This window comes from Eschscholzia californica, unplaced genomic scaffold (assembly GCF_041429995.1).
Source record: "Eschscholzia californica isolate CP2 unplaced genomic scaffold, dmEscCali1.0.p SCAF_1, whole genome shotgun sequence".
Lineage (NCBI taxonomy): Eukaryota > Viridiplantae > Streptophyta > Magnoliopsida > Ranunculales > Papaveraceae > Eschscholzia > Eschscholzia californica.
In genome coordinates, this window is record NW_028238198.1 from 20,663,516 (window position 1) to 20,682,429 (window position 18,914).

General features: G+C 35.1%; 2 protein-coding genes and 1 pseudogene across 3 annotated transcripts; all 3 read right to left on the reverse strand.

Annotated features, from left to right (window-relative positions):
• Positions 1 to 1,079: 1,079 nt before the first annotated feature.
• Positions 1,080 to 1,806, reverse strand: LOC147565032 (dirigent protein 22 pseudogene; annotated as a pseudogene). Its single transcript, XR_015229812.1, has one exon. The product of XR_015229812.1 is annotated as a dirigent protein 22 pseudogene (transcript).
• Positions 1,807 to 2,205: 399 nt separating this feature from the next.
• On the reverse strand, positions 2,206 to 6,356 carry LOC147565033 (BTB/POZ and MATH domain-containing protein 3-like). Its single transcript, XM_086651432.1, has 4 exons — positions 5,882 to 6,356; positions 5,123 to 5,465; positions 2,583 to 2,829; positions 2,206 to 2,457 (listed from the first exon to the last, which is right to left on the reverse strand). The coding sequence occupies exons 1-4, from the start codon at positions 6,235 to 6,237 to the stop codon at positions 2,342 to 2,344; spliced, it is 1,062 nt and encodes a 353-aa protein (XP_086507558.1). The 5' UTR covers positions 6,238 to 6,356; the 3' UTR covers positions 2,206 to 2,341.
• A 7,539-nt stretch (positions 6,357 to 13,895) lies between these two features.
• LOC147565034 (very-long-chain aldehyde decarbonylase GL1-9-like) lies at positions 13,896 to 17,785 on the reverse strand. Its single transcript, XM_086651433.1, has 2 exons — positions 16,938 to 17,785; positions 13,896 to 14,821 (listed from the first exon to the last, which is right to left on the reverse strand). Exons 1-2 carry the CDS (start codon positions 17,166 to 17,168, stop codon positions 14,279 to 14,281), a joined length of 774 nt encoding a protein of 257 aa, XP_086507559.1. The 5' UTR covers positions 17,169 to 17,785; the 3' UTR covers positions 13,896 to 14,278.
• Between the last annotated feature and the right edge of the window lie 1,129 nt (positions 17,786 to 18,914).

Consider the following 18,914-nt stretch of genomic DNA (forward strand, 5'->3'; position numbering starts at 1 on the left):
CTTCGCCGGAATAACCAGACCTTGAAGGTCTGGTTAATACCAGACTCGGTCTGGTTTGAAACCAGATCCCGGTCTGGTTTCAAACCAGACCGAGATTTGGTTGAAGCCAGATCTCGGCCTGGTTTCAAACCAGACCGAGTCTGGTATTAACCAGACCTTGAAGGTCTGGTTTACCTTTAAAACCAGACCTTCGAGGTCTGGTTATTCCGGCGAAGGGGCTCCTCCCCTTCGCCGGAATATAGAGAGATGAGAGAGAGAGTTTTTTTTTTTTGTTTTTTTTTAGAATGAGAGAGAAATGTGATAAAGAGAGAGAGAGAAATGAGAGAGATTAGAGAGAGAGAGAGAGATAAGAGAAAGAATAGAGAGAGAAGATAAAAAAAAAAAAAATGGAAGGTCGCCGGAAAATTTAGCCGGCTGGCGACCTTCATTCGGAGAAGATGATGAGATGGCGAAATACATGATGTGGAGGTGAGATGGAGGAGAGAGAGAGAGGGTGGGATGAGGTGTTTTGTTTTTTTTATATGTATTCTATTTTAGCCCCCTTGTTTCTTCTAAAGTTGTTATAATTTTTTTGAAATTGACCCACATTCAAAAGGGGGTCAATTTTGAATTTATTAATCATTCTAATAAGAAGGGTAAACATGAAAAAAAAAGTATTGACCATAAAAGTTGACTGACGGTGTTAAGAAAAGGGGGTCATATTTGAATTTACGGAAAAAAGGGGGCCATAAAGGAAGCTGGTCACAAAGTAGGGGGCCAAATAGGAATTAACTCTTCTTTTTTTGTTGTTAAAGTATTAGGATAAGAAGTTAGGAGTTAGGACCGTTTCTTAGTGTTAAACTTGAAAGACCCGAAGTGCCAAAGGCGAAAAGTTGGAAGAGTGGTCTGCCCTATTCTTTTAGTGGAGGTCCATGGAACATGGAAGTTGATAATAGCCAAGAAAACTGAGTTCTTTTTGTCAAAATCTCTCAATACATTTTTTCTAGAGCAATGTTTGGATACTTGGATCATCTTCTGTTAGACTTATTATGTGTAAAAATAAGCTAAAAGTTTAAAAGGAATGAAAAGTTTGAATAAAATTTTAAACCGAAGGAGACAATATTTATATAAGCAAATTCAAATTTCACTTTCATCACTCTACAAATTAGTAGTGAATTACGGTACACGTGTACTCAACAATAGCATCACCCAATGTAAAGTTCACCCAATAGGTCTTGGCATCTATAAACCCGCGGGCCGACCGAAAAAATCCAGTTCCGCCAACGATTGAAAATTCACGGACCCTTTGGGTAGCCGGGTTGTGACTCAAAACACTAATGCTACTCCCATTTAACTTGCGATCACTTGTAAATACCAGACTCATTCCCATTATAAACGCTAATTCTTTATTTCCGGTATGACCATATAGACCTTGAGCTCGACCCACAATTTTAGAATTCGGGTCGGGTCCTTCTGTCAATGGATCATCTATTATGTAAACCGCACCAAATTGAGTTGAAGAATTTTTTGTACTAGGTGCTTCTGCCACCTTAATAGCCGTTGGATTCTTGCCACTAATTGTGTCATGAAAGTAAAAGTGTAGTTTGGTTACCTTCTCTTGAACTTCATTCACATATGGTACTGTTTTACTAGCCCAATTTGGATGGCCTTGTGTTTGTGCCAATAAAAGAACCAAGAATTGTAGTAGCAAGAATTTGGTACCCATTTCTTTATCTCTCTAGGGTGTTCTTCAACTCTAGAAATATAGCTTTGAACTTAAGATAGAGAGAGAGAAGAAAGTACTTAGAGAGAGAGAGAGAGAGAGAGAGAGAGAGAGAGAGAGAGAGTATCAATTATGAAGGAGGATATCAATTATGAAAGAAGAAACATCATGATCTTTTTACATCATTTAGGGACAATTTGACCTTGAAGGATGTTGACATTTTCCAACTACTATACCAACTATTTATTTTATTAAATTATAAATAATAAACTAGATAAAATATAAAAAATTGTAAATGTTGTTATCGTAGTTAAATTGCACTCAATTGAACATTTCGATACCAATCTATAATATACTGAATTTTATAGAATTAGTCGCAAACTTCAACAAAATATAAAGAATGATAACATAAAGAAACTATCATCCCTAAGAGAAGAATGAGATGTTTATCATTTTTATATTATATTCAGATATTTAAATTTTGGATATGTTAACGCTTGTCCTAATCCAATACTACTTATTTATATATTTCGAACTTTATTTAGTGTCACATTCCTGTTTAACTCAAAAGATCTTCAATTTTGATTTTACAGTAAAATCCACACTTAATTCAATACTATTGTTTCAGTTATGCTTTTCTCATGGACTGTCATTGTGAGAACCAACACTTAGGTCTACAACTTGTTGCAAAAGCTCCAACATCAATGAAGGGCAATTCGCTTTCAAATATTCAAATTCTTCAGATTTCATCACCTCTGCACATAAAACATTCGACAATTAATAAAAAAGAACGTAAATACTCAATCTGACCGAAACTTGATATGCTAAGGCTAATTTTAGCGTTTACCAATGTTACTTGGATTTTACCAACGAAACTCACCTCTCATATTTCCTGGTTCAGCTACAAATTTTAGACAGAAAGTTTTAAGATGGGAACAATGATATTTTCCTGCCAATACTAGTGTTGTTGCCACTGTGCTTGTGGTAACATCTTCACATAATCTCAACTCACATAAGAGTTTCAATCTATCCAACCCAAATCGATCTGCAGCAGCTAAAAGATTTTGCGCCAATGTTGTCGAAGTGGAAAGCGGAAGCTTGCCGGAGTACATAAATAGGAGCATGCCCTGCAATACAACATGTAAATCTTGTCGCTGTAATGTTGTATCCTACATTTAATGGGAATGTAGAGCTTCATATGTAAGTGAGTCTATTCTATACCAGATAGTCGAAAACTAACTACAACCATAAATAGCTTGCCTAGGAGGTATGTCTCAACCTATCACATGTTGACAATGCAATGATGAAGAGATGACATCTTATTGTCCATTCGCTATGTGGGACAATCTAATCCGTTTAACGTTATCTGGTAAGCGGATTGTTTATTCCTCTTTCATACATTATTTTGTGTTGCAATACGTAAAATACCCTCTCTCTTTGATATATATAATAGATGCAATGCCAACTTCCAAATATTATAGATTTTTAGAAAGTAGTTGGGTTTATTGAGACATATATTTCTAGAATGCCAAACTTGAAATACTAAGGGGGTAGTGGTTCAGGACATTGGAGGACACTCAGAGACAAAATGTTCCAGAGACATTTCAAGACATTTCGGGACATTTGTCCGTAGACAAAATGTCTTTATGGACATTTCAGGACATTTGATTTATAGACAAAATGTCTCAGAGACATTTCAAGACATTTGGTTCATGGACAAAATGTCCTGGGGACATTTCAACATATTGAATCCATGGACAAAATGTGTAGTAGATATTATTATTATTATTATTATTATTATTATCTCATCATTGAAGGATAATTGGTAGATATTTATTATTTTAATATTATCATTATTGTCAAACCATATGAAATAATATATTTGTACTCATATTTCAATAATATATTTTTCGACTTTTGTGGACATCTGTGGATATCTGAGGACATTGATGGCAGTTGGTAGACATTTATTATTTTAATGTAATCATTATTGTCTAATCATACGAAATAAATTTGCCTTACTACTTTTTTTTTTATGAAATTTGCCCTACTACTTTGAAAATATATTTTTCGACTTTCGTAGACATCCGTGAATATCTGTGGACATTGATAGATATTTAGTTGATATTTATTATTTTAATATTATTACTGTCTTACCATATGAAATAAAAAAAATTAATTAATATTTCTAAATATATATTTTTCGACTTTCGTAGACATCTGTAGATATCTGTGGACATTGATGGACAATTGGTAAATATTTATTATTTAATATAGTTAAATATTAATATAATAATAATATAATATAATATAATACAATATAATACAATATAATATAATATAATAGTGATATAATATAATAATAATATAATATAATAGTAATATAATATAATATAATATAATATAATATAATATAATATAATATAATATAATATAATATAATATAATATAATATAATATAATATAATATAATATAATATAATATAATATAATATAATATAATATAATATAATAATATAGTAATATAATAATAAGATAATATTATAATAATATGATTTGATAATAATAAAATTTTATTACCTTCCTCAAATATATAATAATAATTATAATAATAATATAGTAATAATAATAATAATATAATAATAATATAATAATGTAGTAATATAATACTAAGATAATATTATTATAATATGATTGGATAATAATAATTATTTTTATTACCTTCTTTACTCAAATATATAATAATAATAGTAATAAAAAAAATAATAATAATAATAATATAATAATAATAATATAATAATAATAATAATAATAATATAATAATATAATAATGTAGTAATATAATAATAAGATAATATTATTATAATATGATTTGATAATAATAATTATTTTTATTATCTTCCTTACTCAAATGTCCCCAAGTGTCTTCCATATTTTGAGAGACATTTTCTCTCCAAATGCTCTCCAAATTTACACTAAAATGTCTCCAAATGTCCCCAAAACCAATTTGTCTTGAAATGTCCCTAATTTCGTGTCCCGAACGAATAACATAGACATTTGGGGACATTTGAAATGTCCCTAACCAATAACACGGACATTTGGGGACATTTGAAATGTCCCCAACCAATAACACGGACATTTGGGGACATTTCAAATGTCCCCAACCAATAACACGGACATTGGAGGACATGAAAATGTCCCCCAAAGTCCCCAAACCCAACCCCCCCCCCCCCCCAACCAAAATTTGAACTCACTAAAAAAGTATACATAGAGCCGGGTACACGGTACGCAACAGGGGATTGAATATTTGGTGACATTGAGCCACCTCATTCAATAATCCATATATAACGCCATTGAAACAATAAATAACCTAGCAAGCAGTGAGCACAACAAAGTTTGTCAAAAAAATAAAAACATTACCTTGAAGACAGAGGGTTCAACTTCTTTTATCAAAACCTTATCCATGTCTTTGTTCCCAATTAGTCCAAAGAATTGAGCTCTAAATACTTGTGAGTGAGCAGCAAGTATCAATTTATGGGCCTTGAATGTTTCTTCCCCGACCTCAAAAGCAATATCAGTACCAATACCTGATTCCATCAACTCTTTAAGACTTTGGCCCATATCGAGTGGAGGTATTTGAACTGTCTTAGGCTTTTGACTATGGTGTCTGACTACTCCCAAGATGCAACTGATAACAAGACAATCATCTTTGACAAAGCCTGAGTTCTCGAGAGCTGCCCTTTCAATGAAAGTTGCATATCCCCTGAAAAACAGTACGAGAAAATGTATTATTTATTCGACCTAATTCATGGTTGCAACTATCAAAGAAAGTCTCTAACCAAACAAATACAAATGTAATGTAGCAACTAAAATCGAAACCTAATTGAAAAACTCTGCAATAGTGAAATGTGATAGTGGAAGAAATTAAAAGTTTGTGTTACAAGAAGAAAACCCAAAATCGTAATACCGTTCTCTAACTCTAACTCATCTGCTTATTTGGTTAACACAAGAACATGATGAATACTGAACAGACTTAATCTTCGGCACGAACGACACAAGGTTGGGACATAACACTTTCCTAAAACATGACACATAATTCCTATTAACAACTAACATAACTCATGACTCGAAATCGCAATAGGAAATCTCAAAATAAGTTGTTCTTAGAGAAATTCATACCACACCCTTGTGTCGAAACAATGAAAAAAACTTCGACCCTTATGGTTTCCCTTCTCACTTTGATCCATCAGTGTGAGCTCAACGAAAGCTTCAACACCATTAATGTCGTTTTCCAACCTTACGAACACCGATACATTTATCGGGTTGTCGCTGAGTTCGTCACTGGCTGGGTAAAATCTCATTATCCAATCGTAGCCTCCAACTTGGAATTTATCACTTGATATAAATTTCTGAGAAGGCATCCTCTTTAAAAGAGAATACCCTTTTATAATGAATTCATGAGAACCTTTAACCATTTCACAAATCGACTTGGATGAATCTTGAAACCCATTTGACATTGAAGAAGATGATTCCATAAAGTCATCTTTATATTAATCAATTCTTTCTTCTTCTTGCCTCTATCCTCTCTGCAATCAGAGCAAGCAATTCAATTTCTTCCTGAAGAAGTATGATTGCCTCAAGGTGTTGACTTTTATAAACTGAAGATTTATTTTGTGTTATTCACAGTTTGGCCTCTAATGTATGATCAGTTTGCCGTGTGCTCCCCTAAGTTAAGTGAAATGCCGAGATAGCCCCTTTTTCGTTTTTCCATCCAGTTAATTTTACCGTCATTTTTCCGACTCCAATCTAGCCTTTTGTAGGCTGATATGGCCCACTGATTATGAAAAATACCGAGATAGTTTCCTTTCGTTTTTCTATTTAAACTCTATTAGTGTTAGTTCTTACATTCTAGTTTTACCCTTATCATTCAACAAAAACAAATCATAAATTTAATTTTCCGTAAATAAGTTTTTCCTTTCTCTCTCACTAATTCTCTTTATTTTCTAGTCATCTTATTGAGAACTTGGGAGAAATTGCAATCAACCTAGAATAATTCAGGTTTCTTCAACTCTATTGCCATCGAAAGATTAATTGTTGACTAATTTCTCCTCGGTTAGTTCTATTTTTTTCATCAATATTTACAAAGTAAACAAAAACCTTTTATGAAGATCAAAAGTGCAATCGAGGTTGTTTCCAGCATAATTGGAACCAAGACATGATAGAGTTCAGAGAGAAGAAAGACAAGATAGTGGGGGAGAAGGTGATGAGAAAGAGAAAATATTTAGATGTGTGGGAAAGGAGAAATGAGTAGAAAAAAATTGAAAATATAAATTCTAATTTTGATTGAATGTAAAAATTAAAATTAACAAGAAAAATTTGTCAAAAAAAGAAGAAAAATAGGTCATCGATGTGTTTTATGTGAAATAGGGAGGTAGGGGGGAAAACTATTATAAACTAGGAGGCCAAGCACGAAATAACTTTTAAATATATATCCTACCGGCTGGCTCAAACAAAAAGAGATGACATTTTTGGTGCTACAATATTGGATGCACATAATCATAGCAGGGAGGATGGGTTCAAAACCCATCTCACAGATGGGTGTGTGATCTAGGGGCGTTCAAAACAGATCGATGTCAAAATCTTAAAATGGTATTTTTGGTCCTTCTTTCTAGTTGGTGTCCATGTCCAAACAAAGCTATATTCTGGATAAGGGGGTTCTCTAATTCGCTAGAACACGGACGAAGAATAGAGGAGACAGGAAAAATGTGAAGATGATAATAGTGGTGGTGGTGGTGGTGGTGGTGGTGGTGGTGAGAAGAAGATTTTCTTAAAATTTTGATGAAGGCCACCAGCAAAAGCCCGATTGGTGAATGGTGATCTTCTTTGAAAACAAAGAGGTGAGGTGGAGGAGATCGTGAGATGAAGTGGAAGAATAAGAGAGTGAAGTGGAGGAATAAGAGAGTGCAATAGAGGAGAGAGAGATAAGAGGTGTGTAAGAAACTTCTCTCTTCTCTATTTTATTTCAATTAACTTTGATTTAGTTTTACATTTCTCTTTTATAGAGTAGAGAAGGAAAAACAGTTTTGTAACTAACAAAAACAGAAAACTAACTAACAGAAAAATAACAACTAAAAACTGTTTTCCTAACTTCTAATCTTGATTTCTCATGTAGGTGCTTTTAGAAGTTAAGTCAATAGTTATTGACTTAGTCAGATGTTGCTGGTGTTGACCTGGTTGACTGGAGCTTGGACCAGACTAGAGTTTGTTGACGGTCAAGCTTGGACCAGACATGACTTTACTTTGTTGACGGTCAAGCTTGGACCATACATGACTTTTGCTGACCATATAAAAGCTTTCTTCTCATCACTTTTGCCCTAATCTCTTCTTCACTTCTTTCAGCCGAAACCCTAGATTCTACAGCCCCCTCAAACAGATGATGAAGAGGAACGAAACATCATCAGTTTGGCTCGAAACTTCTGAAATAGATCTTCTGGTAAACCCTTTGTGAATATATCTGCAAGTTGTTCTGTTGTGGAGATGTGGTTTACCAAAACCGAACCATTTGAGACTAGATCTCGAACATAATGGAAGTCTACTTCGATGTGCTTTGTTCGCGCATGAAATATAGGGTTTGAGGCTAAGTATTTAGCACTGATGTTATCACAGAAGAGATGAAAAGGACGAGTGAGTGGTAGTCGCAGTTCATCCATGAGGTATGATAACCAAACTAACTCTGTTGCTGTGTTTGATAATGATTTATATTCGGCCTCTGTAGAAGATTTAGCCATTGTGGCTTGCTTCTTCGAGCTCCATGAGATGAGACTTGTTCCTAAGAAAATACAGTAGCCTCCTGTCGACCTTCTCGAGTCAGGGCAGCCAGCCCAATCTGAGTCTGAATAAGCTGTCAGGGTAGTCAGATCACCAGCAGACAGAGTGATTCCTGAACCCATTGAACCCTTAAGATATCTGAGTATCTTTTTAACCACTACTAAATGAACTGTTGTCGGTTTATGCATGAATTGGGCTGTATAATTGATGGCAAATGATACATCTGGTCGAGTAAGAGTAAGATATTGGAGAGCCCCAACAAGACTTCTATATTCTATTGGATTTGGGAGTTCATCCCCTTCTGTGAGAGAAACTCTTTTGCCACTGGTAACAGGTAACTTTGATGGCTTTGAATCTAATAGATTTGATTTCTGTAATAGTTGCAATGTATATTTATTCTGAGTAAGCAAAATCTTACCATGATGATAAGTAACCTCTATACCCAGAAAGTATGATAGTGGACCTAAGTCCTTCATCTTGAAATTGTTGCTTAAATCTTTGATGAGTGTTGAAATATTTGAAACTGAGTTGCCTGTTAGAATGATATCATCCACATATAGAAGTAATATCATTGTGGATGTTTGTTGATGATGAACAAACATGGAGTGATCTGAGTTACTCTTCTGAAAACCATATGATAGAAGAAAAGTGGCAAATTTGTTGAACCAGGCCCTTGGTGCCTGCTTGAGATCATAAAGAGCTTTGTGAAGATGAAAAACCAGATTATCTGTGCCTGGTTTTATAAACCCAGGGGGTTGAACCATATATACATCTTCATCTAATACCCCATGTAAAAATGCATTTGATACATCAAGCTGTTTAATATGCCATGCCTTTGTGATTGCTATAGTCAGAACCATTCTTATAGTATTGGCCTTAACAACTGGGCTAAAAGTTTCATCATAATCAATTCCTTCCTGTTGATGAAACCCTTTGGCAACAAGTCTAGCTTTATATCTTTCAATTGTGCCATCACTCTTTTGTTTCAATTTGAACACCCATTTGCATCCAAGAACATTCATGTTTCTGTTATAGGGAACTAAGGATCATGTTTCATTATCAATTAGAGCTTGATATTCTTCTTGCATTGCCTGAACCCAAGCAGTATGCTTAGCTGCTTCCTTGTATGTTGTTGGTTCAGAGGGTAGTTCTAATATAGTCAAATAAGCTACATCTAAAGTGTGAGGTGATGAATAATGAGCCACAAAATCTTTGGGAAGATTTTTACTTTTGATAATACCATTCCTACCCCTTGTTGTGATTTGTCTAGATGGTGGAGGATGAGATGTTCCTAGTGATGTAGCTGGTGTACTAGTGGAAACATTAGCAATTCCCTCATCACTAGCCAAAAGCCTTGGTACTGAATTAGCTGGTGTACTAGTATTTATACTAGGTGTCCCTAATTCAGTTGGACTGTCTGGAAAATGATCAATAGGGGGTAAGGGTAGTGAAATGTGTGGCTGTAAATTCTGATCACCACTAGACAATCTAGAAGTGAGGTTGACAAAAGGAAAATTGTCTTCCTAAAAAATGACATGTCTAGACATATAAAGTCTCTTTGTAAGAGGATCATAGCCTCTGTAACCCTTGTGTTCATTACTATAGCCCAAAAATACACATTGAACACTTTTTGGACTAAGTTTGTCCTTTCTGAGTTCCCCAAGATGTGGATAACAAGCACATCCAAAAATTTTTAAAGAAGAGTAGTCAGGGTTGTGATGGAACAAGGTTTCAAATGGTGTTGTGCCTTGTAAAGTTTTTGTGGGTAGTCTGTTTATAATATAAACAGCAGTACTAAAAGCATCAAACCATAGAGGCTTTGGTAAAGAGCAATGAAAGGATAGTGTGTTACCTAATTCTGTAATATGCCTATGCTTCCTTTCTGCTTTGCCATTTTGTTGAGGAGTATAAGGACATGAGCATCTGAACAGAATCCCACTTTTGTCTAAAAATGCCCTGAATTCTCCTTTTTGAAGTTCTGGTGCACCATCTGACTGGAAATATACAATCTTCTCTTTTAGAAGATCCTCATTTGTTGCCTTGAAATGACTGAAGCATTTTATACTATCAGACCTTAGTTTCATGGCATAAATCCAGCTGAACTTGCTGAAATCATCTAGAAAAAGTATATAATATCTTGCACCATTAGGAGTAGAAACAGGGGCTGGTCCCCAAATGTCACAATGAACCAAATATAATGGAGTATTGGTAGTAGTTGAAGAATTATCAAAAGGGAGACACTTGCTTTTACCCAATTCACAAGATTTACAAAAAAATTTCTCAATCTTTGTGGATAGTGCAATTTTATTTTCATCATGTAGTTGGTTAAGCACATCACTATTTGTATGACCCAATCTTGCATGCCATATATCATAAGTAGATGTTGTCTGAGATAAGTAAGCATGGTTTAACCTATGTTGTAAGATAGCATGGTGTACCTCAATAGGATATAAGTTGTTCTTGACAGGCCCTTCTGCTAGGATTTTGTTGGAGTGAATATCCTTTATATTATAGCCCCATGGAAGAAATTCCACTGAGCATGAATTATCCTTTGTGAATTTAGAAATAGATAGCAAATTCCTTTTAAGATGTGGTACACATAAGACCTTGCTTAACTCAAAATCATGAGTTGAGGTAGAAAGTTTTGACATACCAGTGCTTGAAATAGGCAGAAACTTTCCACTTCCCACCATAACTGCATCAGACCCAGTATAAGGTTAAATCAAAGTTAGATTTTATTCACTGTGGGTCATATGGCTGCTGGCTCCTGTATCAGCTAGCCAGGACTTATCTTTATTTGATGAAGTAAAGGCATCTGTAGAGACAAAACATTGTTCCTGTTCTGAGGGACAATCATAGTATATTTCATCACTTGCATCTGTTATAACAGTGGCAATATGACATTCTTGAAACTCATCACAGTCATCACTGCTTTCATAAGGAAATAAAACAGCATTATTGCATTCTAGCATTCCCTCTTCTTCATAGGGATAAGATTCTGTATCTGCATTTCCATCTTGATGAAATTTATCAATATCATTTTGTGGGCAACTTGATTCAGTATGATAAGTAGGATAATTCCTGTTTGGTTTGTATCTGAAATAGCAAACATTAGGTGTGTGTCCCCACCTCTTACATAGACCACATGGGACTGAAGAGAAATCAAAATCTTCAGCCTTTTGACCTTTCAACTGATTGTTTGTGGAAGAATTTCCTTTTGGAGGAGACCCATCTCTCTTGTTATAAGCTTGATTTTTGTAATAGGTTGGAGAAGGTTTATTTGAATATCTTTGATGTTGTCTTGGCTGAAGTCGTTTAACATAGTAAGCCTCTTGATCAGTTTCTTTTTGAAGTAACCATTGCTCATGCTGAATTAACCTAGACTTTAAGTGGGCTAATGACAATTGTTCATTGTTAGCCCTTATAGCAATTATGAACTGGTCATATTCTGAACTTAGGCCATGAATAGCTATTCTGACAAGTTCAGATTCACTGATTTTGTCATGGACAGAAATAAGAGAATCAGCTATAAGTTTCAATTCTCTTAGATATTCAGCAATTGTGGCACTTCCCTTCTTAATTGTTTGTAATTTTCTTCTAAGTTGATCTTTTTTTGACTCTAAGCCCTCATTGTTAGTAATATCAAGGTAATCCCAAATTTCTTTTGCTGTTTTTAGACCATAAGTATCAAGATAGACAGATTTTGATAGAGTACTCTTGAGATAAGACCTAACAAAACCCTCTTTTGATCTCCATACTTGAAAATCTGGGTTAACTTGTTCTACACCATGAAAAATTCTAAGTTGAGGTGGTTCTTCTATAGTACCATTGACAAACCCTAACAGATCATATGTACCAAGTAGAGTCAAAACTTGGTCCTTCCACATTAAGAAATTGCTATCATCTAGCTTCTCTGTGATAAAACTAGTAACAGAGGAGATTGGAGGAAGATTACCTTGAATAGAAGATGCCATTAGTTAGAATGAAGAGATGAGTAAAGAACCAGGAGAAAGCTGGAGAATATGTCTGAAAAAACAGTAAGTGATTCTAGTCACTTACAACTTGTTGATTTATTTTGCTTGATTTTGATCTTTGTTGTCTGATTTTGATCTTTGTTGTCTGATTTTGATCTATTTTAACTGAATTTTGATCATGAGTTGTCTCATTTTGCGAGATTTGGATTGAATGTTCTTGAGATGGAGAGAAGAAAACCCTAGCTATGGATCGTTTTCTTTACCTAACTGATACCATGTAAGAAACTTCTCTCTTCTCTATTTTATTTCAATTAACTTTGATTTAGTTTTACATTCTCTTTTATAGAGTAGAGAAGGAAAAACAGTTTTGTAACTAACAAAAACAGAAAACTAACTAACAGAAAAATAACAACTAAAAACTGTTTTCCTAACTTATAATCTTAATTTCTCATGTAGGTGCTTTTAGAAGTTAAGTCAATAGTTATTGACTTAGTCAGATGTTGCTGGTGTTGACCTGGTTGACTGGAGCTTGGACCAGACTAGAGTTTGTTGACGGTCAAGCTTGGACCAGACATGACTTTACTTTGTTGACGGTCAAGCTTGGACCATACATGACTTTTGCTGACCATATAAAAGCTTTCTTCTCATCACTTTTGCCCTAATCTCTTCTTCACTTCTTTCAGCCGAAACCCTAGATTCTACAAGGTGAATTGGGAAAAAGAAAAAAATAACTATAAAAATGCCGTAAAGATAAAACTGCAAAATTGAAGCCTTGAAAGCTAAACCGAGCTGCCAGACACAAATTAAGGCCAAAATGAAATTACCCATAGATTTAAATCTCATAATTTGGGAGAATTAAAAGTCAAAACTTTAAAAGTCATATTTCCATTTAGTGTCAAAAATTCTAGACACGAAAGAAAAATTATATTCCCTTTCCTCTCACCACCAACTCTATCTTCATGAAACAAAAAAAAAAATTCTATCTACAATCTGAATTTTAAATCCAACTGTTTAGCATTTCTTCGAATGCATCCCTGTATGCGATATCATGAATAATATAATATGGTTGTGACAGTGACAAGAATCATTCAATGTCATTGGACATATAGTTGACACAACCTGTATCATCTTCAAATTGGCTCTTTATATATATACTAGGTTTTCACCTACGGACGCAGTAGCTCTCTTTTCAGTAATGCTGTCATGAGTACGAGACAACAAAAAATGTGTGCTCTGGTTACTCATCTGTCGCGGTCAAGCATGTCTCAAGTGTGTTGGGTCGTGCATATATCGAGACGTGTATGTATCACGATATTTATACACTATCCAACATTATATATATATATATATATATATATATATATATAGAGAGAGAGAGAGAGAGAGAGAGAGAGAGGAAGGGTTCTACATACACAAACATAGTTCAGATTATCATGGATTGCCTTGGTAACTAGTTACTCAAGTACCATTAACAAATTACACAGAAAAAATCTGAAAGCAAACAGAAAAATTGTGTCAAATGTTAAAAAATAAACATTTAACTATTCAAGAAGACCAAACCTCATCTGCTGCAAAGATGCCATTCTAAAATCCTCACAAAGTTCTTCCTCACTTAATTCAGACTATCTGATCCGAGTTATACCGATGAAGGTTTTCTTTCGCCCTCTCCTTATAAGAATACCCATTTTTCGTGACGATAAAACCCAACAACCTCTATACCAATCAAAGGTATTACAATTTCGCTAGTCTTTACTGGGCCTTGCTTCGCGTGTCATTAGTCTTTATGGGGCCTCGCCTCGAATCCACCTTCGGGCCGCTTAACAAGTCTATACGGCATATGGGTTCCAAGTAGTTTATCCCAAATGGGGAAAAAAGGTTGCGAATAATTATATTTCGTGCCTTGTAATTGATGATGAATATCATGATAAGCCGTGTTATTTTGAAATATAAGATGAAAGATATTACCAGGAAGCCAAAGCCCACAATGATCATCGACAGTTTTTATCACAGCAAAACAGAAGAAGATAACAGCCGTTCGTGCAGTCATACCTGAAATCAAGAACGAGATTACTCCACCAAACGTATCGAGTAAAAGACCCTCAAGTGGGTGATTGTAGAGAGCCCCAATTGCATAAGGAACGACTAATCTGTGATGCTGAGAGTGGACGTGCCGGTAAAGGAACTTGTTTTGGTGCATATATCGGTGTACAAAGTATTGCCATGTATCCATTACTAGCATGGCAACTATGATCTGCAATAGTTGAACTGGAAGAGAGGGTTGAACTACAACTTCGGATGAACTCGCCATCGAGGTTATCTGTGCCAAAAGAGACAAGACGGTGTACGTGTTAGTGTATTACCATAGCCCTCTGCAACTATTAATAAATATATATATATATATAGATGCTTGTCTCTGTGTGTGAAGGTTGAACTTGTGGCATCTCATGCAACACTATTCCATGGTTGTAGGTTATTGTTATTTCTTGGCACTATTTTACGATATCAGGTCATGGAAAACTAGCTTTCATTATTTCTTCTAACTGATAATGATCTGAAAAAAAATTGAGGTTGCATCATCTGTCATGCTAGAGTTCATTATGTAACTTCTGATCTACAAGGACGAAGGAACCCTAGTACGTCTATGTAATTGTGCAAGAAGCTGAGACGAGTGTCATTGACTTGAGTGATTAGTATTTAGTATCATGGGATTATGTAACTTCTGATCTACAAACACAAGCGCATTAGCTAAAGTCACAACTACATTAGCAAAAGTGGTAAAGATAACAAAAAACAGAACAAAATTACTACAACCAAGAGCGCATTTTCACCTATAAGAGGTCGTTCTTTCCATAGAATGGGAACTTCGTGTCTGAGTCTATCCCCAAAAAGATTTAAAATGGTTTTCACTTTCGCCAGTGCAGTGGTAAAAGTCAACACCCATAGGAACAGCTGCATCTAATGTGTAAAGTTTTCTATACTTTTACCTATTGCACTTCTATGGCTATTCTGATAGGAAGATATGGGTCTAAATACATGAAAATTTTGGGTTGCCATTATTTGTACTTTGTAGCTACTGCCTGTGCTTGTTGGACTGCTAAGTTTTGAAAGGTGTTGCTTCTTGCATACAATTTTTTCAGTTTACAGTATTCTTAGTTATTACTTGGTATGCTATGAACGTGCCGTACCACAAATGTGTTTGCTCCAGTATGTTCACAGTGGTTGTTTGGTGACCTACTGGAGAACATGTAAACTTCGAACAGGCAACAATACTCATGCTAAAGAATTCTATCAAGCTTTTGAGAGCTCAAGTGGATTATCCTATTAAACTAAAACACACTTCCATCGTAGGGTGGTTCCTTTTCCGAAACTCACATTGTGGTAAGACAAAAAGAAGTAGTCATAAGAAAGCTTGATCAACTTAGTAATATGGATCGATCAACTTAGTAATATGGATCGATCAACTTACCAATATGGGGATCTTTTCTGATAACTAGAAGAAATCAACTTAGTAATATGGACAGAGAACAAAAAGTAAAATATGGGGCTGCTTTTTGTAGTTTATTTTAGTTGAGAGTTGTGGTTGTTTGTGAGAATAGCCCCACATGAGAGAAGGGCGATCTAGCAACCAAGAATATAATGCCTAGGTCCTCTCCTCTCAATGCCAATTGGCTTTGAGTTGGATGACCACAAACTTAACATGGTATCAGAGCTAGGCCCACATTTGATCAAGATATTTAATCTCTTCTATGAAATTTCTTGAAATGTGTAAACCGAAAAGAACTTAGATGTTATATCTTCTCATCATGCTAGTCATAAATTCCCTAGTCTATCTTCTCATTTCTACTATACGATCATTAGGCATGGATTCGAGAACTTCGGTTTTCCGTACTCCAAAAAATATCGATACTCGTCAATGATTATCAATTGCATGATCAAAGATGAGAGAATGACCTTAATCCCCACAGCCAAAAAAAAAACTTTTGGATTATCCCACTATGAATCTCAAACCTCTTCTGACGCCCCAAACCTTAGCAGTTATCGATATTGTCCCCACTTTAGACACCTCATGCCTAAGCTCACAGGTACGGACGGGTCTTTGTTCTTGGCAAAAGCTCCACAAACCCATCCAAAAAGGCCTCCGCACTTACTAAGCTTGATCACAGCCCAAGCTCCGGACACTCTAGCAAGCGATGTGGGACTATCACACCTCTAATTATTGAAATGGGATTTCACAACAATCTACATAGTTCTTAGTAATATCAATGAATATAAAGCAAGCTTGACTATTTATAATGTCTTAACTCTTTAACTACCAAGGAAACATATAAGAAGTAATGGGTAATCTTCTTCAACTTAATCAAACAACATTATTATCAAATAGAATTTCAGATTCACCAAACAAAAGAAAAAGATTATGAAGTTGAGATACTAACCAAGAAGAGTCCTTGAGCAACAGTAGCTTGAGCTAATTGCTGTAACAAAACACCCTTAATCACTGTGGGTAGTGGAACTAAGTTCTTCTCTTCCTCCTCCTTCCTGGTGTGTAATCTATACTGCTCTAATGGTGGCAAAATCTGATAAATTCCAGCATATAACCAATACACTATAATTGGAGCAAAAGTACCCATTGCTTCATCACTCAAATACCCTTCCCAAAAAACCATTTTTTTTAACAATAAATCTCTAAGAACAAACAAAACCCTAGATCAATGTAGTACAGATGTAGATCTAAATGAAAAAGATTGCATTTTTACATCAAAAACCCTAGATCAATTAAAAGGGTATTCTTCATTTTCCAATTTAACATCAAGGATTTCAGGTCCAAATCTAGTAGCAATTTTCAAAATGTCAGCATTTTCAAAGTCATCCAAATGAAACCCAATAGATTGGGTATGACTTTAAGAAAGTTGACAGAAACTATTTTGTCTTGGATCGACAGAAGAATTCAAATGTGGGAAAATTTTTGCTAGGGTAGTTTGATTTTCATTAACAATGGGCGATTTGTTTAAGTTGGGTTGAAGAAAACAGGGGAAAAATGAAGTGGGTAGGGCGTGTTGTGAAGAAATATCCAGTAGAGGAAAAGAACAGAGCACAGCTCACGTTCAAACAGGTTAGAGAGAGAAATAGAAGCTTTCCAGAAGAGCACCTGCATCTTTTGTCTACTATATTTGTCTTTGATTGGCTTTCTCAAGAGAAATGAAATGGGTAAATTATTAGGCCAGCATTTCACCAACACTACCATTTGATTCCCACATTTTTACTAATGAACTTTTTGATCCTCAACCTAACTATACTAGATGGTGGTTTAGAATAACAGGAAATTAGGCCTAAGACCTAGTATTTTGTTGGTCTTTGTTCTATAAAAACTTATGCAAATCCCTGCAAATCTCACATAGTAAGGAATACATTTGATGTAGCACAGAACCGAATACCAACTGAACCAAGATCATTGGATGGTTCATTGTTAGTGGTCGGTTGTTTTTCTAGTAACCCAGATGGTCTGTTCGTGTCTCCTTCTCCACCATTAGCTGCAGCCGAATCCCCTTCTATCATCTCATCTTTTCCATCTTCAGTTGATAGTCGATTAGCAGCCAATAGGGAACGACCCTCTCCTATCTCTCCCTCTTCTCTTAAAATGTATTCTTTACCGCGAGGAGGCTCCTTTGATTTGAAAAATATTTAGTGCTTCCTTTTGTTACTTTTTTTGTTAACAAATAAATAAATAAATAAAATATTCGTGAATAGGTCGGCAACAACTGACTCATTAGTCACGACCCGACACAACAACGGCTGAAACCGCCACGAAAACGACCCGACAACAGCTGGGTCGTTGTCATGAGGCGTTTCTGTGCCCAGACTTTGTGGTCTGGGCACGACATGGCTTAAAATCGTGTCTAGCGTGTCTAACACGCTACGGCTACCAAACAAATCGTGGTGCCACGGCATGGCCCGTCAGCCCCCACTACTCTATGCAAAGGTGTAGACCTTACATAAAGAGTTTAGGCCCAAAATTTGATTTATTCTCTTTGACAAAAGTATAGTTTGGCCAATAAAGAAAGTCTCTTTTCAATTTTGCTGTTTATTTATCTTTTCACTTCCTTACCTAGTTACCTTTTTCAATTAATTATCTTTGATCATATTTAAGATGAAAATAAGGAAACAGTAAACAAGGTGAAAAAAATCCCACATGGAAAGGTTCCATAGTGTAAACAAGATATCTATCATGTCGTTCAACAGAAAAAAAAGATAGCTATCATGTCTCCAAAAGTGAAAAGTTGGTTTTGGGAAATATCTTCACCCATAAGGCATACATATCACATATGTAAAGAATAATATCCCGACATAAAGAACATGTGTTCTTGCAACAAAAAAAAAGTGTTATTTCCTTTAAGGATAACTTTATTTTTAAA

Coding starts and splice junctions, on each gene's coding strand:
- LOC147565034 (XM_086651433.1), bottom strand. CDS start 17,168: ATGGTTTTTTGGGAAGGGTATTTGAGTGATGAAGCAATGGGTACTTTT. Junction 14,822..16,937: donor TTGCTCAAGGACTCTTCTTG/GTTAGTATCTCA, acceptor CTTTTGGCACAG/ATAACCTCGATGGCGAGTTC.
- LOC147565033 (XM_086651432.1), bottom strand. CDS start 6,237: ATGGAATCATCTTCTTCAATGTCAAATGGGTTTCAAGATTCATCCAAG. Junction 5,466..5,881: donor TGTTTCGACACAAGGGTGTG/GTATGAATTTCT, acceptor ACTGTTTTTCAG/GGGATATGCAACTTTCATTG. Junction 2,830..5,122: donor TTGAACCCTCTGTCTTCAAG/GTAATGTTTTTA, acceptor GTTGTATTGCAG/GGCATGCTCCTATTTATGTA.